The 24281-nt window shown below is 43.8% G+C and overlaps 1 protein-coding gene across 37 annotated transcripts in view; it reads right to left on the bottom strand.

The window, feature by feature from the left end:
• LOC131108012 (calcium-activated potassium channel subunit alpha-1a) overlaps positions 1-24281 on the bottom strand; it is a 156862-nt gene that overhangs the window by 20718 nt on the left and 111863 nt on the right. For 16 of the 37 annotated variants that reach the window (XM_058058621.1, XM_058058631.1, XM_058058619.1 and 13 more), the window contains 4 exons: positions 10125-10218; positions 3883-4009; positions 1775-1999; positions 580-772 (listed from right to left, as the gene is read on the bottom strand). In XM_058058621.1, the coding sequence (XP_057914604.1) occupies positions 580-772; positions 1775-1999; positions 3883-4009; positions 10125-10218 (639 nt within the window). Of the gene's footprint in view, positions 1-579; positions 773-1774; positions 2000-3882; positions 4010-10124; positions 10219-11922; positions 12271-14849; positions 14931-15306; positions 15340-21087; positions 21262-24281 lie in introns of all 37 variants that reach the window. The other 21 variants (XM_058058608.1, XM_058058605.1, XM_058058626.1 and 18 more) reach the window with 5 other exon arrangements.

Genomic DNA, 24281 nt, shown 5'->3' on the forward strand with positions numbered 1-24281 from the left:
TTTTTCAGCCAAGCGGCCGTTTGATATAAGACCCAATTATTGATGGCGATGGGCTCCATCCATCCACCCTGGGAGAGGACACGGGACAGTCCGTAGCGGGGCGGCTTCCTGTGAATAGTGCTCCCTAGAGCGGTTCTTGGTGCTGATTTACCCCCGCTTATTGTTGCCGGGGCGCGCGGCTATCGACGGCGCATCGCTCACTCAAGGCTGCAGAAATAACAGCATTGGCGTTCTCCTAAAACATGGCGGCTCTCTGGACCTTCTGCTTTGATTTGTAAAAAGTCATAAACTAAAATAATATTTTTTTTTTAATCAACAACAGCGAAAACAGGGAAAAAAAGAACCAAAGTTTGGATTCGACTTTTCTCCACAACGCTGAGATGCAGTTTTTCTTGAAGTATATCATTGCTTCCTTCGGGCACCTGACTGATTGATAACCGATATGGATCAATACTCGGGGCTTCACAGTGCCTATAAATATCCCCGATGTCATCCCCTATTTTTCCAAACATCTTTGACTCCCCTTCTTGCCAGCTGTCCCCGCCGGGCACCAGCGGAGTCTGAGAGGACGCTCCTTACCTTGGGAATTTGCCTGCAAGACTCCGATGCTGTCATCAAACTGCATAGACTTGATGTTGAGCGATGCCAAGATGCATTCCTTATCCTGCAGTGAGGCATCCTCGATATTGTTCTGATTGGCTGACAGTATTACGCACATGTCGCAGAGGTTGATGTTGACAGCCCTTAAATCTGCCCGACTTAATGGTGTACCCTTCGGGGTGAGAGGAGGAGGAGGAGCAGGAGCAGGAGGAGGAGGAGGCGGTGGGAAGACAGAGGGAAGGAGAAGGCAGAGACAGGAGAAAAACAAATTGAAGAAGCGAGCGGCGTGGAGTTTGGCAAATTAGCTAACAAGTTTTCAAGCTGTGACACTGGGAATGATGCAGCTTTGGAGAAGCCGATGGAAGGACTGAACCAAAGGCCGGAACGTAAGGACTGAATCAAAGGACTGGCCCTAAGGACTGAACCAAAGGACTGAAACTAAGGACTGAACCAGAGGCATGAACCTAAGGACTGAACCTAAGGACTGAACCAAAGGACTGAAACTAAGGACTGAACCAGAGGCATGAACCTAAGGACTGAACCAAAGGACTGAAACTAAGGACTGAACCAAAGGACTGAACCAGAGGCCTGAACCTAAGGACTGAACCTAAGGACTGAACCTAAGGACTGAACCTAAGGAATGAACCTAAGGAATGAACCAAAGGACTGAACCTAAGGACTGAACCTAAGGACTGAACCAGAGGCCTGAACCTAAGGACTGAACCTAAGGACTAAACCTAAGGACCGAACCTAAGGACCGAACCTAAGGACCGAACCTAAGGACTGAACCTAAGGACTGAACCTAAGGACTGAACCTAAGGACTGAACCTAAGAACTGAACCTAAGGACTGAACCGAAGGACTGAACCTAAGGACTGAAGCTAAGGACTGAACCTAAGAACTGAACCTAAGGACTGAACCGAAGGACTGAACCTAAGGACTGAACCTAAGAACTGAACCTAAGGACTGAACCGAAGGACTGAACCTAAGGACTGAACCTAAGAACTGAACCCAAGGACTGAACCGAAGGACTAAACCTAAGGACTAACCTAAGGCCAGCCTGCGCTAACGACTTCCTCCTCTTACCATCGGTCAGACTAGCTAAGCGTGTGCCGGATGCGCATGCAGCAAAAGCAGGCTACGAGAGGCCGAGGCGGCCGTCGGGGTAGACTCACGGGTAAGATGGAGACCTTGGGAAAGTTGTGTAGCGTCTCCCATTCCCGCCGCAAATAGTCCAGCGAGCCCACGAAAACAATGGGCTTGAGTTCATGAAAGTGGAAGTTGCTGGCTCTTAAAGGCATCACCAAGTTTCGCAGCCCCACTAAAGCGGACGTGACATCCCCAAATATACAGACCACCACATGGCCGCTCAGCACCGTCATGGAGGCTTCACTCCGCGTCTGCAGTGGAGATACGAGGAGGGTGGGAGGGACAGCAGACACAACACTGTGAGGGGACGAAAGCTCATTAAAATGCAAAAATACTGGCTTGAATATTCATAACAAACATAAGTTTGTTTGGGCAACCAACATTCCGCTCACTTAACTCAGTTGGAGATGAACGCAGTTTGTAAGACTTTAGGCTAAGTTTGGCAAATACTGGAGAAGACCCTCACCAAGCTTAGAGGGAAAGCTTTGGACCAAGTAATAACACTCATGTACAGAGCTCCACTGGTATGGGGCCATTTACCACCAGTTTACCAGGATAAGCTCCACTGGTATAAGGCCATTTACCACCAGTTTACCAGGATAAGCTCCACTGTTATAAGGCCATTTACCACCAATTTACCAGGATAAGCTCCACTGGTATGGGGCCATTTACCACCAGTTTACCAGGATGAGCTCCACTGGTATGGGGCCATTTACCACCAATTTACCGGGATAAGCTCCACTGGTATGTAGTCATTTACCACCAGTTTACCAGGATAAGCTCCACTGGTATGTAGTCATTTACCACCAGTTTACCAGGATAAGCTCCACTGGTATAAGGCCATTTACCACCAATTTACCAGGATAAGCTCCACTGGTATGTAGTCATTTACCACCAGTTTACCAGGATAAGCTCTCCTGTATGGAGCCATTTACCACCAATTTACCAGGATGAGCTCCTCTGGTATGAGACCATTTACCACCAGTTTACCAGGATGAGCTCCACTTGTATGAGGCAATTTACCAGGATGAGCTCCACTGATATGTAGTCATTTACCACCAGTTTACCAGGATGAGCTCCACTGGTATGTAGTCATTTACCACCAGTTTACCAGGATGAGCTCCACTGGAATGACGGCATTTACCACCAATTTACCAGGATGAGCTCCACTGGTATGGGGCCATTTACCACCAGTTTACCAGGATGAGCTCCACTGGAATGACGGCATTTACCACCAATTTACCAGGATGAGCTCCACTGGTATGGGGCCATTTACCACCAATTTACCAGGATGAGCTCCACTGGTATGGAGCCATTTACCACCAAAAATATATTTTTTTTTTACAATAATAAATGCATTATTTTCAGAGGAAAAATAATGTTGTATTAGTAGCATGGAGTTATATTTAAGAATACATTTTATTAAGTTGTAATATGACTAAAAACTAACTAAAGTTGCAATTTTTGGAAAATGACATTAGGGAAAAAGTTATAAAATTTTGATAAGAAAATTTATGAAGTTTATGAAGTTGAAATATTTGTAAAACTATATAAAAAATACATGAAAAGTTGAAGTCAATAAGAATAGCAAAGTCCTAACTGGCCCACTGGTTTATTTGGTTAATCGGCCGAGGACAAGCGGTACAGAAAATGGATGGATGGCCTGGGTGATTCCCTGAAGCATGGTGGTAGCACGGCCATTTTGATGGTCTTCCTTTCCAAAGCCAAGTATTGACATTACCCAAATGGGTAATGCTGGTATGCCAAACATGCCAACCATTCTAACTGACTTTCTGCGGTTGACTGTTCAACCTAAACGCTTGCAAACTGCCCAGTTGCAGGAACATCGCAGCAAAGGCATGCGAGTGCACGGCTGCAACGCCTTGGACTTAAACCTAAATGCGGTGGGAGGGGGATGGGGGGGGGGGGGTATAAAGAAAGCCACCAACTCACCTTGAAGCAAGAGAGGCAGAGAAAGAAATTTCAATACATATTCGTTAGTATGGGATTGGATGATATCACACGTGTTTGGCTCCTTGGCATACTTACTTCAGGTTCTGTCTTATTAATTTGTGTGTGTGTGTGTGTGTGGGGGGGGGGGGGGGTTACATTTATAAAACTCAGGTTCACTCACCAGGATAACTTTTTCGATGTCTTTTGACGGGCACCAGTGAAACATTCCAGTAGAGTCATACCTCTTCACATTCATGTCCATGTTTTCGATTTGTTCATTACCAGGTATTAGAAGGGGGTCGTGTCTACTGGAAAGAATACAAACAACAATACTTCAACATCAAGTTGGGGGGGGGGTGTCGTGTCGCAGCATCAATGCATCACTCGGAAAAGAAGAACAATGCAGGAGAGACCATTTTCAGAGATGCACAATCTTTTTTTTCAAACCGATACCAATAACTTTATGCTTTTCAGGACCGACATGATAACTTTTCTTACATCTACTCTAAAAGTTTGATTTAAGTGTAGATTATGCACCCCTGGAGGTAAGAAGAACTGGAATAGATTAGGATTTGACCAACTCTACCAGGTGATTTGTCTTAATTTGTGCCGCTACAGAGGTCAGGAGAAGCAAAGTATAGAGGGGGAGGAGTCACCTGGCATGGCCCAACGAGGTGCACTGTATTCGGGTACACGCTCCGAACAGCCGGTGTGATTGGAAATTGGAAAACCTTTTTTTTTTTTTTTTGGATAACTTTTAGCACTGAGGATGACGTTGAGGAGGGTTTTTCCTGTTCGATGGGTTTTATTTCCCTTCATGGTAGACGGTTTGGTACAATGCTTTGCTCTTAGGGTGGAGGTATTTGTAATGTTATTGGAATTGGGTTAGGGTCAACCAATGAGCAGCCAGGGTTAGGGTTGGGCTCTGCATGTCTTGAACCCCGGTTGACTTGGTACTAGAACTACAATGAAGCCCAGCACATTTGTGATCCAGCACTCACAGCCCCGCACATTTGCAGAAAAAGACGAGAACGGCATCCACTACCATGACGTGACATTTTGACCTGGAATTACAGCCAATTAATTAACCAATGAATTATGTTCAATTTTCCAAGTTTCCAAGATAAAACATTTAAAAATGTAAAAAAAACAAAGCTGAACCACATAAAGGGCATATTTTGGGATTGCTATGATGGGCTGTGATGTTCCAAAGTCACAGTCTTTGTTTCTTTTGTTGGCATTCAGCCTCAGCACCGACACGCAATTTCTGAGGGAATTGCAATTTTGACTTTTACTTGGTACGCCCTTGATGTCAACTCATCACGAAGCTCAAAGACGCAGCCAGGCGCTCCTTCGCCGGCGCTGCCGTGGCGAAGCGCAGCCCGACTTAAACGCCACAGACTGACACGCCGCACAACGCAGCGCCAATTACCAGCTTTTAGCCTCTCTTCCAGGCTCCTGACGCCACGCCGTGCAAACGGTACAGAAAAAAGCGCCAACAGGCTCCCACTTTAAATATTTCAAGCATTTGCCCAATCACATTCCGCCTCCCCCGACTGACGGCCATGAATGTTTCAGCGGCGTGTCACAAGCAAACGGGCTAATCTGCAGCAGTGGGGCGCTAAGTTTTATCCAGTGTAACACTGACCATGAAAGGGCTCCTGTCGTTCCCGCTTTAACGCCGCGCCCGCTCTTGCACTTATTCTACACGACGTCTTCTCACAGCTCTACAAAGGCCGTGCAGACATTTTGATCCGCAACACTGACTCGGGATATGGAGCAGAAATTCCTCCTTGTAATGGGACTTATGCACTTTATTGACAATTGTGCACAAATAACGCGGTATGTGCTGCCGAACCCCAAAGTGAGTTTGAGGAAGCGGGGGTAAACATCTGGGGAATTTGACACATCACTCTATCGGTATCCTCTATCGACACCGCCATCGCCGACAAGGCTTTGATGGCTTCCTTCACTCTGCATTTGGGTTGCAAAGCAGGGAGGAAAAAAAGCTGTCAATTAGCCACCCTCTCTCCCCCCGTCTCCCCACTTGCCTCCATCGGTTAGCGCAGGTGATGATAACACTGACAGCATTTAGTGTTTTTACACTCAGCCTGAATCTTTCATTCGGAGGCGCGTGTTGCGCCAATCAACTTCAATCTGCTCGGCATCGCTCGCCTCCTCAGCGGGGCTGACTGGCTCCTGCCTCCTCCTCCCTCCCGCTCCGTCTCTTCCTGTCTGCGCCAAGACAGCTATCTTTCACCCGGCTGTCAGCGCCGTGACTGGCAGCCTGTCACAAAGCCCCCCCCCCTCCAACCGCCATCCTCCCCTCTGCCTTCTCCCTGCCTCGGGATTGAACCTTCGACAAGTCATCCGAGCGGCGGTGCCACGCCCGGGGGATGTCAGCCCCCATATGACACCCTGACACTTTTTTTTTTTTCTTTACTGATTCTGGATGCGCGCCGTCGGTCTCGGCCCCTCCCGAAGGTTTGTGAGGACGGCGTTGATGTTGTGGTGACGATGCACCTTGTTAGCGAGGTGACACGTGGCGTCTGCTTGATGGGAATTGAACAACCCTGACATGCAGGGGTCAGCGCAAATGTCAGATGTAGCGCGGCGCACGCTACGCTAGCAGGAGGGATATTTAGATTACATATATTACATATATTACATATATATTACATATATATTACATATATATTACACATATTACATATTCAGTTTTTTTGTAAGGTGGCAGACAGCTTGATCGGTTTGAAAAGTTAAAATGTGTAAAATGTCAAATATTTGACCACATTAGGGGAGATGGGCTGAGACAAAATGGACTAAAATTTGTAGAAAAATTGAATAGATTTTTCAATTTTTGTCATTACTGCTATTTTCTACACATTTCAAATATTATTATTATTAATATGGCTTAAATTTTCTCATTTTTGACTTGATTTCCACTGAAAGACTGCTGTTTATTCCGTTGCAGAATGTTATTCGGCCATTAAAAAACAGCCAGGGGCCACATGTTTGACACCCCTGTATCATACGATGCACATATACTATGTACAATATACTAGGTACCTCTACTATGTACATACACTATGAAGGTATATATCATGTATAATCTAGTATGTTTGCTCTGCAAGGTTTATCCCCTGCTGAGCAACAAGACTGCATTTCATGATGTGGGGTTTTATATAGCTATACAACCATTTCCTTTATAAGGCGTACCCCCCCACGCCCCCCCCCCCCCACACCCCCAGTGTCTCTTCCTCCCGCCCTCCTTCCCTCTCCTCCTGCATGTATTTCAAACAGATGCGAGTTATTCCAGTGCAACTCTGCAGTCCCAAAGTGGGGATGGCTGCCCCCCCCCAATCCCCCCCCCCCTGCCAGACTACCAACGCGGCCTCTCGCTTTGAAAATTTTCCCCATCATGCAAACTGACAAAGGCGTGCTTTTCAAAAGCCCACAGCCAATCTGTTGATCATTATTTATTTACAAAGGCCTTCAGGCGGCGAGTCCTGTAAAAACCATACGATGCTCGCTGTCTTGCTAGCTCTCTGCCGCAGCCCCCCCCCCCCCCACCCGACCCCCCCTGCTTGGTCTTTGCTTGTAGAATAAAGCATCCCTGAGGCTACCTCAAACAATCACTTTTCATTGTGCATAAAACCAAGCTTGTAAAGCACAACTGTTTAATATAAATGCTGTTATACGTTGACGGGGGCAGCTGTGAGGAGGAGGAGGAGGAGGAGGACGAGGAGGAGGGTTGATGGGTAATTTGATGTTGTGCTGTGGGCTAAGACTGGGAGAAAACATCTACACCTATAACAGAGGACCTGTCATGGCAGTACCCAGGAGCCTGCAGAAGCGCCAAGCATCCCTAAAGCAGAGAAAACTTCAACTCGGCTTTGAAGCCTTTTCCAAACGGAGAGAAAATAACTTGCGCAAATGATCATCACGGCGAGATCAAAGCCGAGAGGCGTATCGTATATTACATGGCAAAAGGGGACCGTCTTTAAAGCCAACAAGGAAGACAAACAAAAAGATTTAGTGCTGAAATTCGGGTCCAGCTAAGGAAAGTTGGCTGGAAAGCTGCCAGCATTCCGGCTCGCTTTTGCAGCGAGGGCATGGAAAACAAGGCGAGGGTAGCGCTCCGCCTTTGCCGATGCTTTTGGCAAGTGTGCTCACTTATTAAGTGATTGTTTCATGGAGAACTGAGGGGGAGGCCCGCAAGACCGCCGGACAAGAATCATATAGATGTGCCAGCGTAGTGGGAGGGGTGCTGCCTAAAGAGGGGGGGGGGCTACAAAAAACTTCTGTCAGCGATAAATTGTTTGGAGTTGTTGGTGAACTTTATTGGCTTTTTTAAACTATTTTGGTGATCTGATTTAGCTAGTAGAGAGGGGCTAAATCATAGCTTCCGGGTAGGAAAAGTGGAAGTAAAATAATCACTTCACGCCCACCCTCCGTGTCGTACGCTTCAGACACGGACATCTTTGGAAGTTTTCTTTCCCTCTGCAGTCTTTGCATGGGCTCCGTCATGTTGCCTGTTGTTGTTGAGGGGTGGGGCGGGGGTGTACACTTGAATGTCACTGCCCAACTGTGGGACGAGAACAACAACTGTGGAATAGTTGGGCCAATTGACGAGACGAGACGATACACGACATTTGGTCTATTAGACCCGACAATGAAAACTAGCAAAAAAAAATATGACTGGACAATTTTTACTTTTTAATTCAATGATCATATAAACAATATTAATGACTACATTAGTGATGCTCCGTTTGACATTTGACAGCCTGAATCATTAGTTAAAATAATTTGGGCAGTTGTAGCTGCCACTCCTAATCATTTATGGATGTGTCGTCATGTAAAGACAAGTCAAATACCGTAGAGAGCAGATGGTTTCATGTTTAAGCTTAAACAACTACAGTTCCCATGATGCTTGGAGTGCCGAAGCAGGAAGTAAATTAGAAATTAGACGCTAGTATCAGATGTTTTGAAAGACCTCATATGCAGCGATTGTGTTTTGATCGGACAAATCTGAAGTAAGTTTGATCAAATGCAGAATCAAATGTACTAGAGCTTCCAGCTGTTCAACTTGGACGAAAAAAAGCACCCGTCGAGTGACGCTGGGAACTTGGAGGTAGGTTGGACTGTAAGGTGCGTAGAGCACTTAATGTGCACTTCCAATCCCGTAGCGATGCCATAGGTCAGTCTGATTGGCGACTGGCTGGCCTGGTCTTGCAAGACAGTTTATGTCTAAAGTCTAGGTCACAACCGGACGTATGATATTTTTTGGGCTGTACGATTTGTGGCATTCCCAAAGTCGATGTGTTTTATTTATTTATTTGTTTTTATGTGGAAACCGTAGCTGTGCTGACCATGACAGAGTAAGATCATCGTGCACCCAACGTACAACCTGGAACGTACCATGCACAAAATCTGAGGTCACTTGATTCGTACAGCCAACGTAAGCGTAAACGTAAGCGTTTTAACATGTTAGCGTGTTAACATTTACATATGGATTACAATAGACGCGCACTAAATTACAATACATTAAATTACAATAAAGCCATAAGCACACCTGCAGCTTTATATACCGACTTTTCATGCGATTGATGGACTTTCGCCGTATGAGCAACGCACGACCGACTAGTCTTACAACCTGGAAGAATCGTGAGCGGCCGTAGAGTTTGTTTGACATGACAAAGAACCCCTGCGGCCATCCTGCAGCCAGTCCACGGCTTGCGAGTCAGAATGTCGTTTTTGTGCACGCAGACCAGCCGTAGGAGCTCATATACGACCGCTTGTGACCTTGGCTTAAGGAGAAATCATCTCACCCCCCCACCCCCCTTCTTCCGCAACACTCAACCGAGAGCAAAGCAGCTATGAGCGCTCCTGTCCTGTGGCATCTCCTCCAACGCTCCAGCTCGGCTCGGCTCGGCTCGGCTCGGCCTGCGTATGTTTTGTGTGTGCCGTCGCCTGGAAGAACGGATAAAACCTTACCCTGCTTTCATCTTTCAAGATCAATTAAGAGTAATTTAATAGCACAGGACAGGATAAAAGGCAGGTAATATTTCAATTCATATTGGATTGTGACGATACAGCTAGCATATGGCTGCTAAGTACCGAACGGTGCTGGCAGGGGTTCCCCCAAAAGAGAGGCGGCCCGGGGGCAAAGTAAGGATGCAGGTCCTCCTGATTGGCCGCCCATGTCATTAGTGTCAGCATTGTTTAAGGAGTACATGTGGACCGGACCGGACCGGACGAGGTGACAGCTGGGACTTGAATTGTTGAGAGGGGTGGGGCGGGGTGGGGAGGGGGCTCCTCGCTGGCACCTTTCACCAAAGGAATATTATTTCAGCTCCGTCATTAACAGCTGACAGCATGGCATCCTAAACAGCCCCCCCCCTACAGTTCGGGGGCTCTTACCTCATCATTTTGGGCGAGCAGTTGGGCGAGTTCCGCATCCCTCCGTTGCGCTGCTTTTTTTTGGGCGAGAGCGTGGACGGATGCTCGTCTTCGACTGCAAACACACACAAACAAGTGTCAGAAATGGATGTTTGGGGGTGGGGCGGCAAGGTGAGCTGGACCTGACATGAAAATAACTCATCAACAAATCAAACAACAAAACGAACATAAATGAATAAAGTAAATGAAGATAAGATTATTAGTAAAGTATAAGAACTTAAAGGCAGGAGAAAAACCAATTGATGACCTGAAAGGTGAATTCGAGGGCTTTCAAATGATTTTCATGACTGCTAGCTTGTACACCTGGTGAGGTGACCACCAGGTGATGTTTTTGGACCTCTAGCAGTCTGCATCAGCGTGACCATGCCTACCTAACGCCATTAATTGCCGTGTGATGGGAGAGACTGTCATTGTCGGCGGGTGGCGGGCGAAGGCAATGACAATGAGATACAGTAAATAGAGGTTATGGAGATGGATCTCAAGTGTTTTGGTTTTTTTTTAGATTCTTGACAATGCGAAGCCCTGGCCCATTATTCCAGTTGTATCGCACAGAATGGCTCTTCTACTGGTCTACCTCCATGCCAAGAGAACACTCCAACACACATTATGAAGGACGCGCTAACGGGCGCCATGAATTAGTGGGCGAGACGTGTCAGAAGCGGCTAGTAAGGACAAATAACCCTCCAGCAGACCAAGGTCAGGACTAGCTTCCAAATTAATGATCCGTCTAAGATTAAATATTCCATTTTGGTCAGCAGGGCGGGGTTGGGGGAGTGGTCCGAAGCACTTTGCAAGAATGACTGGAGGCTTGGCTCTAGTCTAGTCTAGTCTGGTCTAGTCTAGTCTAGTCTGCTCCTCACTACTGTCGGGGTTTCACACTGCAAACCCGTATTAGTTCTTTGGTTAGAACTCAGTAACAGCGCCTGGCATTAGTGCAGATCAGAGAACACAAAACAAGTCCGAGTGACGTCTGATCCATGTCTTCTTTTGTGTCGTCTGAGGGCATCTAAAACCACAGCAGCTTTCCACAAAACCAAACACCATGAAGTCGCTCAGTTTTGGGACACTGGAACACACGGAAAGCTGCCAACCAAAAGTACACGCTAGGAATGGGCGGGATCGTTCTGAACAAAAGGTTTATTTGGAAATACTAAATACGGTATATATTATATGTCTTTCTTTCCCCAATATTTGTGGCAATATTCTTGTTATTCTTGAAATAATTTATTGTTAAAAAGTAAACACTCTTTATCTTTGTGTTACCTTGGCAATAAATATAAAAAATACATAAAATTCACAACAAAACAATAAACAATTGATAATATTGATTTCTTGTTCATTTTCCCAATAGAGATTTGTTCTGCTGTAGGAATAGCTGATTTATTTGTGTAGCTCATACAATCCAAAATGTGCAGAATTCATTAAAATCTTGAAAACTATCTACTGACAATGAATATGAAAATATTAATTTCCTAAAGAAATCCTCAAAAAAAACTGTATCTGATGGCCCATTCCTAGTACCTAGTACCTAAGGACGGCGTCCAGTGCGTTTCCCCAGCCGAAGCCAAGTCCCCTCCAAGCTACGGGCTACTCACAACCCCCCAGCCTGATGGCGGCTCAGGCAGCAGCAACCAGCGACCCGGCAGGCAAACGGGTGCAGGGAAGGGGAACGGGAAGCAGCCCGGCAGAGGGAACCACCATGCAGCAAACAGCACAGGCGGGCTACTGACTGATGCATCCCGCTCGGGGGCCAACCTACAGCGGCTGCTTTGACCGTGCAGCATGGCATTACTGGGGTGGTAGCGGTATTTCACCGGCAGACTGCGGGCCCGGTGCAGCCGGCTCTCAGCCAAGGATCTGGCGTCTTCTGGGACCGAGATACTGAGGCGCAGTTTGGAATGGCGAGCCGCAGGACCCGGCCCCGGCCCCGTGGGAAGCAGGCTTCCTTTACGGTTATTAACGAGGGGGATGTTGATGGCGCCGGGCTTAAGCGGGGCCTCCTGGTTGCTTTGCAGGGCGTTGGGCGAGCAAGCGTTTGAGGTGATGGAGGTGCATCTGGTGGTTTTAACGGAGCGGTTTTGAAAAGACGGTCTAACGTCATCCATTACTGTCAAACAATGAAGAATACAAAGTGTAAGGAAAAGCTGCTCTTAGATAAGCAATTAGGAAATGAAGACATTTGCATTATTTACTGATTTCAGCATATTGTTTGGAATGGGAAATAAAGAGACAGTCGGCATACATGACAAGGCTGGCGTTCCGCATCACAATCAAAAAGTGCCTCTGTATTTCACTTTTGATATGCTCTAAAAGCTAAAATAAGCATAGCATAAAAGCATGATCTTTTTTTGCTTCCTTTGTTACTTCACGTCGAAGCGACGTCTTCGCCGCGCGACATTTACTTTGCATTTGTGACAAACATGAATTAATTAGAGGCCCCTTCACTTTTTCACTTTGCGGTGGAACAAAGCGAGAGACGCCGGCTTGGCTTAAGCCAGTCAAATCCCTTCAGATGTTTTTGTCATTTCAAGCAGAAGGTGCGGCGCTGTACCCGTGCTTGCATTTCAACAAACGGAGCTAATAATTTATGATGTGACTCTGTAGTCGTGGAGGTTCACTTCCGATTAAGGCTGCGTTCACACTTGCGGTACTCTGGCCGGGACCAAAAACGTAAAAAGACACTTGCTGTGCACTTTGCAGCGGTTCATGTAGCGTTCGTAGCGGTATCTTTGTCATGGGACCGCAGGCTGCAGAGTGAAGAACACGTCTAGTCGGGACTTGATTGGGCGGCCTTCGGAATTCAAACATTCCAGGCCAAAAGGCCGTCTGCTCGGTTCAACGTGTCGGTGATTTTTTATTTGCCAGCTTAGGTTTCACGAAAAGTTGCTAAAATATACTTTGAAAGGGTAACTTTTCAGTTTGTCTTTGCTTCTTAACGATCTGCGGCAGTGCTGTCCAAAGTGCTGAACGGCACCACCAAAAATGAAAAAGCAGTAACTTTATAAAAATAAAGTCAAAATATTTTATTAAAATATTATGAGAAAAAAGTTTTCATCTAATAAGAAAAAGTTATAATGTTACAAGAGTAGCATTTTAATATTAGGAAGGAAAAATAACCTAATTTTAGTAGCATGAAATTAAAACGTTAAAGATAAACGATTACATTTTTCTGTTGTAATTTTTGGGAAAATTAGGTTGCGGAAAAAGTTATAATATTACAGGAATAAAGTCAAAATACTATAAGAATAAAGAATAAATAATTACAAGAAGAACATTGAAATTGAACATTGAAAAGCAGTTGTAAGAGTTAAAATAATAATTATATTAAAAGTTGTATTCTCACAAGAAAAAAGCCATAATTTTACATGAAAAAAACGTTTTTTTCTCTATGCTCCATTCTTGCAGCATAGAGTTGAGAGTTGTTATTTTTTAAAAGTCACAGTATTATGAGGAACGTAATACTTTTAAATACTTTTAAATACTTTTAAATACTTTTTTAAAAAAAAGTGTTTTTTTAGAAAATAAAGTTTGGGGGAAAAGTTATGATATTATGAGAATAAAGTCACAATATTGTGAAAATAAAGCCATAATATTATGAGAAGGAAGGTTCCAAAGATAATTTAAGAAGAATGTTGAAACATTTGGAAAATGAAATCAAAAAACAAAAACTGAATTTCATACCAAAGACTGAAGTTCATACCAAAGATTAGAGTTCATTCCAAAGCTGCAGTACAGAAATATCAAAGCGGTCCGTGCATCCGGACACTCCTAACCGATTAGTGGATGAATCTAAACTCCAAGCATCAGATTAACGGACGTGTGTATTATTTGTAATTTAAAGGAAGAAATGAAGACTTGACTTGAATTTCCATCCACTTGCTCGGTGCACACCAAGGCTCGGATCATCAGCTGATCCCGTTTGAGTCCCAGCAGTCCCAGCGAACACAACGGCACACTAAGGCCGCTTGCATGACGTAAAAGGAGAGGCGAGTCAGATCTGCGCTCGGGAGAGAGGCCTTTTCCTCCCCTCGGTGCAGGGAGGCTGGTCGGGTTGGTCCTTTGGAGGACAGAGCACGCTCGGGTGGCCCCCGGGCGATAAACAGACGTTTATCCCAGCAGTCAGCTGCCTCCTTGATTTACGGGACGCCACCGATAGCTCCTGGATTCATCTGGCCCTTGTCAAACAACATACGGCATTAGAGCGCGCTCAGCCGCCCTGGCAGCCCCACTGTGCTTTCTGAACAACCCAGACGGCAACTGTCCCTTCCTGAAATGCTAATCACACCACGCAGACCAGCGCCTCTCGGATGGCCGTGGCTGCATGCGGAGGCATAGCAGGGAGTAGAAGGGAAAATGTTTGCTTTTACATGTGAGCCAAGCTGGCTTTTGTCCTTATTGGTTGCTGCGTGAGCGAGCCGTCCTACAACTATCTGCACTGCGCCTGCATTCCAAAAAAAAAAAAAGAAAAAAAAAATCCCTTTCGGCCATGCAGTGTTGTGTTTTTATGGTTAAACGTAAAAAAAACCCAACAAAACATTCGACTCCAGCAACTCCTTTTTTAGCCTTGCTAAAGAAGCAGCCTGCGTTTGAAGAATAAACAATATCAATATGCTTAATAAATCATAAAAACTTCAATGAGGATCATACAAGTAGAAAACAGCATGTAAAAACTACATTGGCATTTACCTAAATTGCAATCGGCTTTGAATCGAACACCAGTCTCTTTCTGGCTTCCACTGTTCCCTGGTGTTGTAGCGCCATCTGCTGCTAGATGCAGCACAATACAAAAACAATGCTTTATGGAGCTACAGGGTAACACAGATAAGACTTTTTCTTTGACTTTTGCAATCTCAACATTGGCAACCTACAAGCTACTGTCAACATATATCAAAAACATTGTATGATAGTTAAATCAGGCGTAACAGTGTTTCAGAGGTCAAGTGACGGCAACACTGTTAGCGTTAACTCTCACAGGATGTCTTTGTTTTCAGACACAAGACGACAAGGTGACATGCTGAAGGGAGACCGGACAAGAAAGCAGAAGCTGAAGGAAACCATCACGACTACTCTGGTTACATTGGAAAACAAAACAGGGTCTGCGTAGCGACAGCATCACGGGGGAAGGACAGAGAAGCACACTTACGTGATCTGACATATCCGTTATATTTATATTTGGCTGAGGAGAATGCAAAGACAAGTGGCAGGTCACACGGGGGGAGAAAAGGTGGTGAAACACACATTAGGAAATAGACACATCAACATAAGAGTATGGAATGGACATGATGATGACGTCATGGCAACATACTGGAAATGCAAACACGAGATTCAATGGGGGGGGGGTTCACAAACAACATGAGGAGTGAAATGGGGGGGAAATTGAATGATTTGTCCATTCACAGAATGAGATGTGCTTGACGGCAAAGTGCAATAAATGAAACGTAGAGTTGTTTTGATAATTCATAAATGTCGTCCGACAACGTGAGACGGGCACGCGGGCACGTGGCAGCATATCGACGCCTGCAAAATCATCCGCCTCATTTTCATTTATTGTGTGATAAATGTTGATTGATTACCGACCCAGGTCTAGTGGCCACGAAACATTCTTCCGAACGAGAAATCTTGTCACGTTTTAATCTTGCGAGATCATATGACACCCCTCTTCAACAGTGTTAAAAATAAGTGACTATAAGCTAAAGATTTATTCGATCAAATGAAACATTTCCAAAAATATTATTCCATTCGGGCTAAGGTTGCTGCCCCCGCAGCCTGAACTTGGATAAGCAAAAGATGATGGATGGATGGACAAATTATTACTATTATATCCAAGTCAGCATTTAATTGTAATTTTTGAATACTAAAATACTCAAGAACACATGTTTAAACTTCTTGTGAAATGAATCAACAGAATCCTCTGAAGCAAAGCAGCACACTGCATTTTACGTTAATTGACGATTCATCAATTCCTCACAATCAGCAGCATTCATCAATCAATATGTCCACCCCTGCTATTTTTATAAAAAGAAAAATCAGTATGTTGTGTTCTATATGAACGGCATACAAAAACAGCTTTTTGCTTGATCGGCTGTTCTGGCCGTGGATCTCTGCGTTTAATTAACTGCGTTTAGTTGCACATTATCATTTTCTCCATCTACGTTTACTTTGGGTTCCGATGTTTCTATGAATTTCCAGTCCTTGATTTGTGACGTTGACTCAGAAGGCACTAGGCAAAGACGATCCTCCAGCGGCGTGTGGCGCTTTAACTCGACCGGGCACTGCTGACACTCCCTGCTCAGAGTCTCTTCCTTCAGTAAAGGTCACAACCAGAGCCCAAGGCTGGACCGTGACACAGATCCTCAAACAGCGACCCACAGTAGCCCTGGCATCTGTCGCTAGCAATTTGCCCGTGCCACCGAGGCGGCGGACTAACTGGTTAACATCTAGGGCATAGCGAGGCAGCACAGGACGGAGGGTTAGGAAGGGGGATGGGGGTGGGACCCAGTCTGCCTGGTGCACAGGAGCTGTCAGGGCAAGTACGGTGACAGGACCAGCAGGGTCGGGAAAATGAAAACATAATTTCTGTGTCAGGAAAGATACGGTCTCCGGCAATGAGATGCAGATGCACAGAGCGAGTGAGGTAGATCCAATGGAAGGTTACCACTGGGATCTCTGAAAACCATGACAATTCCTCATTCAGCTTCAACTGATATCATCAGCATGATATCATCTCCACACGTTTCCAGATTTTCTCAAGATTTGGTGCTCCGGTCAAAAAACAGAGTACAGTATTAGACATCTGTAATACAATGTGTTGTACTCATACTGTACTAGATGTTGGGAGGTTGAATATTTTTTGGACATTTTGCTATCTGCTGTGTGTGTAAAAGAGCCACCAAAGTACCAAAGTTACAGTATCAGTATTCCAGCTAAAGAATCTTAAATCGGGAGAGTGAGCATTTTTGCTCATCCATCTCCAGATATACCTAAAGAGTATCTGCGTTGTACCTGTTGTCATCTAAGCAACTTCATCTACAAGCAGTAGTAAATTCTACAGAATCTATAATTTCGGGAGTTGTAATCATTTTCCAAAAGCCTGCTGGTGAAATTGGGAGCGTAGGCATATCTGCCACAAGAGTACCACCAAACCAGTTACCAGTATTTCAGCAAAGGTTTCAATGAGCCTATACAATTCCCTTAAATCCAGAGTTAATAATAATAATAATTTTCCAGAGGCTCCTGCTGTAATCGGTAGTGCTGCCATATTTGCCCACCAACTGCATCTTCAATGAGTCCTTCAGAAAATGAAACCACCAAATCTAAAGATTACTATGATTTCGGGAGTTGTATGAAGTTTCTGTTAGCCTCCATCAACGTTTTCTAAAGAATCTATGGATGTGTTGTACACATTTTTTGGGAGCCTGCTGGACAAAATCGGTATTGTTGGCATCTATGCAACATCTCCTGCTTAAGTCATTCCAAGTATTCCAGCAAAAGAAATCTACTCCAGATGCACCATGAGTCATGAAGCCATCGTGGATAAAGATGTCTTATCTCGTTGGGAAAGAAAGAAACGGAAACAGCGAGAGGAAATCCAGTAATCTTCAACTTGACAAACACTCCTTCACTAAAACTCACTTTGTTCCGACAAAGTCGACGGTAAAACGAAGGAAAAAAAAAGTCTCCAGGAAAGGGGAGGCTTACCTGAAATCCTACTGGGGCTCGAGGGAGGAGTGAGATCAGTAACCATGTAATGGCCAGTAATTGGTACCCAGGGATACCAGCCCAACTACGAGAGGCCAAACTAAACTCATAATGGCGTGTTTGACACTAATCTAGTCTGAAGTCGGCAGACGTCGGGGGAATGCTGAGGAGGAAATCAGATCCGCACGTCTGAAGCCATGGCTTTGATAGCGAAGGCCTACTGCTGCCATGTCTAATTGACACACAATTTAGCCGTTGGAGGGCCGGCGTGTTTGTACCATCACATTGTCTCATTTTGCGTTTTAGCTCGTGTTCTCTTTACGATGGTCGGGATTCTTAAAACACGGAGATAGACAGTTTGAACCAACTATGACCACAGGCCAGCGTAAATAATAATTTAGGAGGCTTCTAGGGGTTTTGAACAAAGACATAGGAAAAAATAAATAAGAAAAACTAACTTCAAAGAAAATACAAATAATAGTGAAATAATCAAATAGCACAGGAAATCATTACATTTGCAGTGTAAACCTGTGGAATAAAACAACATGTCCACTCTGCATGGACAAGACATCTTACCTTAAAAACCATTAAAAGCTCCAGTATAGTCACATTTTACACGATATTGTCACAAAACTGCATGATGAAATGCAGCATGCTATCTACAGAACTGTACAATACGCTAGCACCACCACAGAGCCACAACACGACTCAACCACCAACGACAATCAGTGGAACAAATGATGGACGACACATACGTGACAAACTCACAACAGGACAGAAATAGGGTGATAGCTAGCTAGCTAGCCAGAGGCACTGCTAGCTAGCATAACATAACAAAGAAACAGAGCAACAGATTGATTGATGAACTTTTTGCTAGCTAGCTTATAATATAGTCAAAAAATACAATAGCAGAACTTTAGCTAGCTAGCAACACAAATATCCAGAAACAATAACAAAGAGACAGAAAAGGCACACTAGCAATATTACTAATACGACTCCTGGTTAGCTAGCAACATAAATGGCAACAGACAACGATAAATGATACTTAGAGACTGCTTGCTAGCTAGCAAAAGAAATAGCAGGAAAGAAACAAGATACTGAAAAGAAGTAAATGCAAGCTATCTAGCAAGAAAAATTGAGCGACTATATTCCAACTAGCTACATAATTAGGTAGGAAACCAAAACATTAGGGGGCAGTGTTTTCCTTCAGACAGAACTGGTTGACTAGCTATTTAGCTTCCTGTGTCGTCAAAGTGAACAAAGTGACATACAGCCTGTTGATAGTATTATAATGCGCCACATTTCACTGATGTTAATGGCTTTGTAATGTTTGAAATAATAATTATTTACATTATCCGGAAAACAATAACAAGTTATTTTAACACCAGTCCTCCCAACATTGTTGCTAGCTAAATAAATACATAAACATAGAGCTACACAGCTTGCTAACTAGCTACATAAATACTCAACATAAAAAATGACAATGACAAAAAATGAGCAACTGCAAACTAGTGAACAACATAAATAGCAAATTGGCAAACAGTATGTTGATACAAGCTACCTACATAAAAGAAAGACAATGAGCTAACTAGCTACTTAAAGTATTTTCTTAAAAGACATAAAAACAAACAGCTGCAAGCTAACTAGCAACATAAATAAACAGAAAAACAAAAAATGAGTGAAGGCAAGCTAGTGAGCAACATAAACAGCAAACGGAATGCTGGCTAACTACATAAAGACTAAAAGCTAACTCGCTACTTAATTCGCCCCAAAAATGTTTTAAAGCTAAGTAGCGACATGTAAAAAATAAAGACGGAGTGAATGCAAGATAGTGAGCTAGCTAAATAGTAAATACGTAACCAGATGTATAGATTATGTATACCTACATAAAGACAGATGGCGAGCTAACTATACTTAAATCATCAGAAAGTATTTTTTAAAAGATGGAAAACAAGCAGCTGTGAGTTAAGGAGCAACATAAATAAACGGAAAAGGTAAACAAAAAACAGCCAAAGCAAGCTAATGACCAACGTAATTAGCAAAAGGACAGATACAGTCGTCCCTCGCAATATCGCAGCTTTTCAGAATAAATGATGGCGGTTCTGTAGTAGACTATTGTCTGTCAAAACATTCAAACACTGAAGTCAGCCATGATAGAGTGAATAAAATGTTTTCCTCCCATTCAATGTGGAAGTGGTGCGTGTTTGGCTTCTTTAGATTATAAAAAATAATTTGCTTTGCTTGCTAGCTAGCAACCATCTCGAGTCCCTGCAGCGTACAAGTTGTACACAATGAATCATATGAGTGCCAGGGTGACTATAGGGTTGTTATTTCATGTGTGCAGGGTTCTAATAATGTTAAAACCTGCATTTAGTTTTCTATTCTTTAACTACTTAAATGTATCTACTAACATCGGATCCAGATTTGATTTTACTGCGGTCGGGTCTGGAAGCGATTAACCCAGGGGTGGGCAAACTACGGCCCGGGGGCCACATCCGGCCCGCCAAGTGTTTGAATACGGCCCGTCGGTTCTTTCCAAAGTATTTCATTTAAACTCAACATACGAACTGGCATCATGGCTTGAGCCAACCTTTTGATGGTTTTATCAATTTTGTTATTTGATGTGGTCTGTTGTTTACAAAGTGCTCCTGAAAAAAGGGACATAATAATAATAATAATAATAATAATAATAATAATAATAATAATAATAATAATAATAATAATAATAATAATAATAATAATAATAATAATAATAATAATAATAATAATAATAATAATAAAATTTAAAATATTTAAATGTAAAATATTTAAATATAAAATATTTAAATATAAATATAAAATAATAAATAATAATAGCAGATTGGATGACACTTTTACAGATACAATAATACCAGGTGGACTGTTCCTGACCCCCCCCCCCCCCGTTTTGTTAAATCAATGCGGCCCGCAAGTCAAAAAGTTTGCCCACCCCTGGATTAACCGCTATAAAGGAGGGAGGACTGTATACAGATGCTAGCTAACTCCATAAATGGAAAGACTACAAAGCTAGCGAGCAATAGAAAGAGCATAGATGGATAGAGAGTTTAGAAAACAGATGAGCGATGGCACAGAGTCAGGAGATGAACGACAGCACACGGGGGGTCGGGGGTCAGAGGTAACGGCAGCACACGTTACGGTCACACACATCACAGACAGGTAACAGCATGTGTTGGGCGGCGTCACTTACAGGCACGTAAAGTGGTTGCGCAATCATGAACAGAGACAGAGGAAAGTGGGTAGGCCCTCTGAAGGGTGTCCATGTTACTATGTACACTGCCTGACATGCAAGAGCAGTCTCGCTCTGAACGGCCGCAATCAAAACAACATGCCAGTTTCATTCGTTTGTAGACGGACATCTTGGCTACAGTCACGTTTCAGGATGAGAGGAGAGGAAAAGCAGCAGGTTAATGGCAAAAGGAGAAATATTCATCCAAGGGGGGGGGGGAACTTGATCAGAATGTGCAGGCCTTAGCTGCTTGCTGCAGCGGCAGCAGACTTGAACCCCGACGTGTTGAATCGAGCCAATTTATTGATTTATCTTACGTCAGCGATCGGATGCAAAGGTTGCAATTCCATGCAAAGGTTTTTTCGTTTTTTTTTTTTCCAAGGGGGTCAAGCTGCGTATCGAGGCCCAAACAGGTCAAAAAGGCAAAAACCATAACAGTCAGGGTAGAGGGGTGAGGAGAAAGGGGGACAGGGACGGGGGAGGCATTCAAGAAGGGGGAGAGAGGCATGAGCAATGTCTTCAGCAGCAAACCTCAAACAATGTTTATTTTTTTTTGGTCATACATTTTGCACATTTCAACCAGTCGGGCTAAAAAGAGCAGAAGACGTACCTGAATCCATCCCATCATGCAGCAGCTCCAAAGGCATGGCACTACTCTACTGGCTGGACTTCATGCTGTCACTTCTTTGTCTTTGACACGTGTCATATACGTATGCGTGGGAGCTTTCACTTCTCCGCTCCCTGGGGGAGGCTTCCATGTCAATTATTCTTTATGTGCCGTCGTTGGTGTGGAATTTAGGCGGCTTTTGTGTAGCCGTGAAAGACACGCTAAAACATCTACGGGCGTACGCAAACGTTCGGCCGCACCGAGGTATTTCCGGCATTTTCATCAATAAATCACTGGGTGTTACGTTTTGACATATGACATAACCAATGAACATAATAATTCAATGGTGCCTCGGTTAACATCCACCTTGGTTAGCACGTTTTTCAGTTAACAACCAAAATTTGTGCCATGGCTTGTCTTGTCTTGTCTTTACTCGCTTGGTTAGCATCTAAAATGATGCCTGGTTTGTTTACGCCGCCATCTTTGATCATACGATACCTGCACGTGATCACGCCATGCATTGTGGGCAGCGGACGCCATTTCAGGTTGTTTATGTCAGCGATGTAGTAGAGAGGTTTCGCCTACTCTGATAATCAACCCGGCGGCACATGGAAGGTGACGTTGTGTTCCTCCGACAACAAAACATTGAAACTTACTGTAGCATTAGCCGAGACTAGCGCAGTCTTCTGCAACGTTACTGGTTCTAGAATATTTGTAGTTACAAAAATAGTAAGAGTTTTCCAGGTCATGTGACCGCGTAAGAGAGCGGACCTGCATCCCCTACCACTGCCGACGTGCCGACGTGCTAAGGCGTCAGGTCAAGAAAAACAAATGGGTTGCTGGAGTGTGTACACGTGAAGCCCCGAGTCCCGAGGGAAGCGGAAGTGAAAGTCCTCAGAGTAGCATCTGTAGATTGCCGTGACTCAAACAGTCCCCGCCCCCATTCTGTCACTGGCCAGGTGCAAAGCCGCGGCGCCCTCACAACGTCTGGCGCCTTCACACGCTTTGACAATAACATCCCCAATCACGGCTTACACGAGCTCAGGACAGAATGGGGAAGACAGACCGGGGAGCGTTGCATCCCGTGTGTGTGTGCATGTGTGTGTGCATGTGTGTGTGTGTGTGTGTGTGTGTGTGCATGCATTGGAGAGCCAGCATGCAGAGAAGTGGTTTTGGTGTCAGCGACAGAAAACGGAGTGCAAGTGCAAAGGTAACTGTTCACATCCATGAAGCAGTTTGGAGAGGGAATGGCATGCTGGAATTCCTTAACTTCAGAGTTGGGGGGGCTTTTCCGGGTGGTGGGTGGTGAGGGTGGGGTACACTTAATGTACGCTACGTTTTCCAATGGAGATTACTGACATGGGACGTGGGGGCAATGGAGGACACAACACAGACACGCTGACTTGGCAAACACGTTCCTGGTCATACACCTCATCCTTATTTAGGTTCACTTCTTCCACGCCCCCCCGGCCCCCCCAGAGCTGCTATCCACGGCACATAGCAAGGCTGACCCCCAGCGACCCCATCTAGTCATTTGATTTCAGCAAAGGCCAGAGGAATGATGCAACTTATGAAATATGCAACTTTTCTTTCCTCATCCTCAGTGCCAGTGCATATTAATGAATGTATATTTACATATATTTTATGGAAGGATTCATATTTGTTTAGAACTGGGCTACTCATGACATTATGAAGTTAAATATCAATAAACTTTTGTCAATTACTCGCAAATACTTCCACAATAACTGTAGGCTTAATCAAACTACTGCTACTTAACGTACAAAGGACTACTACTATAGAGTACTTGAAATGTTATCCATATCTAGTATCACCATAATAATAATATACTATGCATAATAATAATAATATTACACTAATATTAGTGTCGGGCGGCTACTTGGCTGATTTTGTTTATATAATAATAATACATATATTAATAATACATTTAAAAGATCTAATAATAAAAAAATATGTGCTACTGCTGACTATACAATAATACTTCTACTAATAATAGTTCCTATCACTTACATGTTACATTTGTTTATTATTATCTATATAATTGACAACATTTATTTAAATGTACATGTCATTGAACTAATGTAATTATCATTCTTATTCCCCTTATTATTATTATTATTATTAAAATTAGTATTATGTGTCAAAGTAGTAGTGGTGGTGGTGATAGTAGCAGTAGCAGCAATAGTAGTGGTAGATTGGTAGTCTTATTAGTAGTATATGGATTATGAATCAGTACTTAGAAGTAGTCGTGGTGGTAGTAATAACAGCAGAAGTGGTAGTAGTACTAGTAGTGTGACATGTAAGATTATGATCAATACATTTTTTTTTCGGCAAAGTTCCTGCAAATATGTACTTTAATACAATATGGGCATATTATCATTATCATTATTATTATTATTATTCGGACCATTTAAGGCTGATTATTCGGCACCATGTTTTGGTTGGTGTATGACGCCTTTAAAAAGTAGTATATATAACACTATAGTTTTATATATGTATATTTGTTTATATACTGTTTATATGTAGCATG

This window comes from Doryrhamphus excisus, chromosome 20 (assembly GCF_030265055.1).
Source record: "Doryrhamphus excisus isolate RoL2022-K1 chromosome 20, RoL_Dexc_1.0, whole genome shotgun sequence".
NCBI lineage: Eukaryota > Metazoa > Chordata > Actinopteri > Syngnathiformes > Syngnathidae > Doryrhamphus > Doryrhamphus excisus.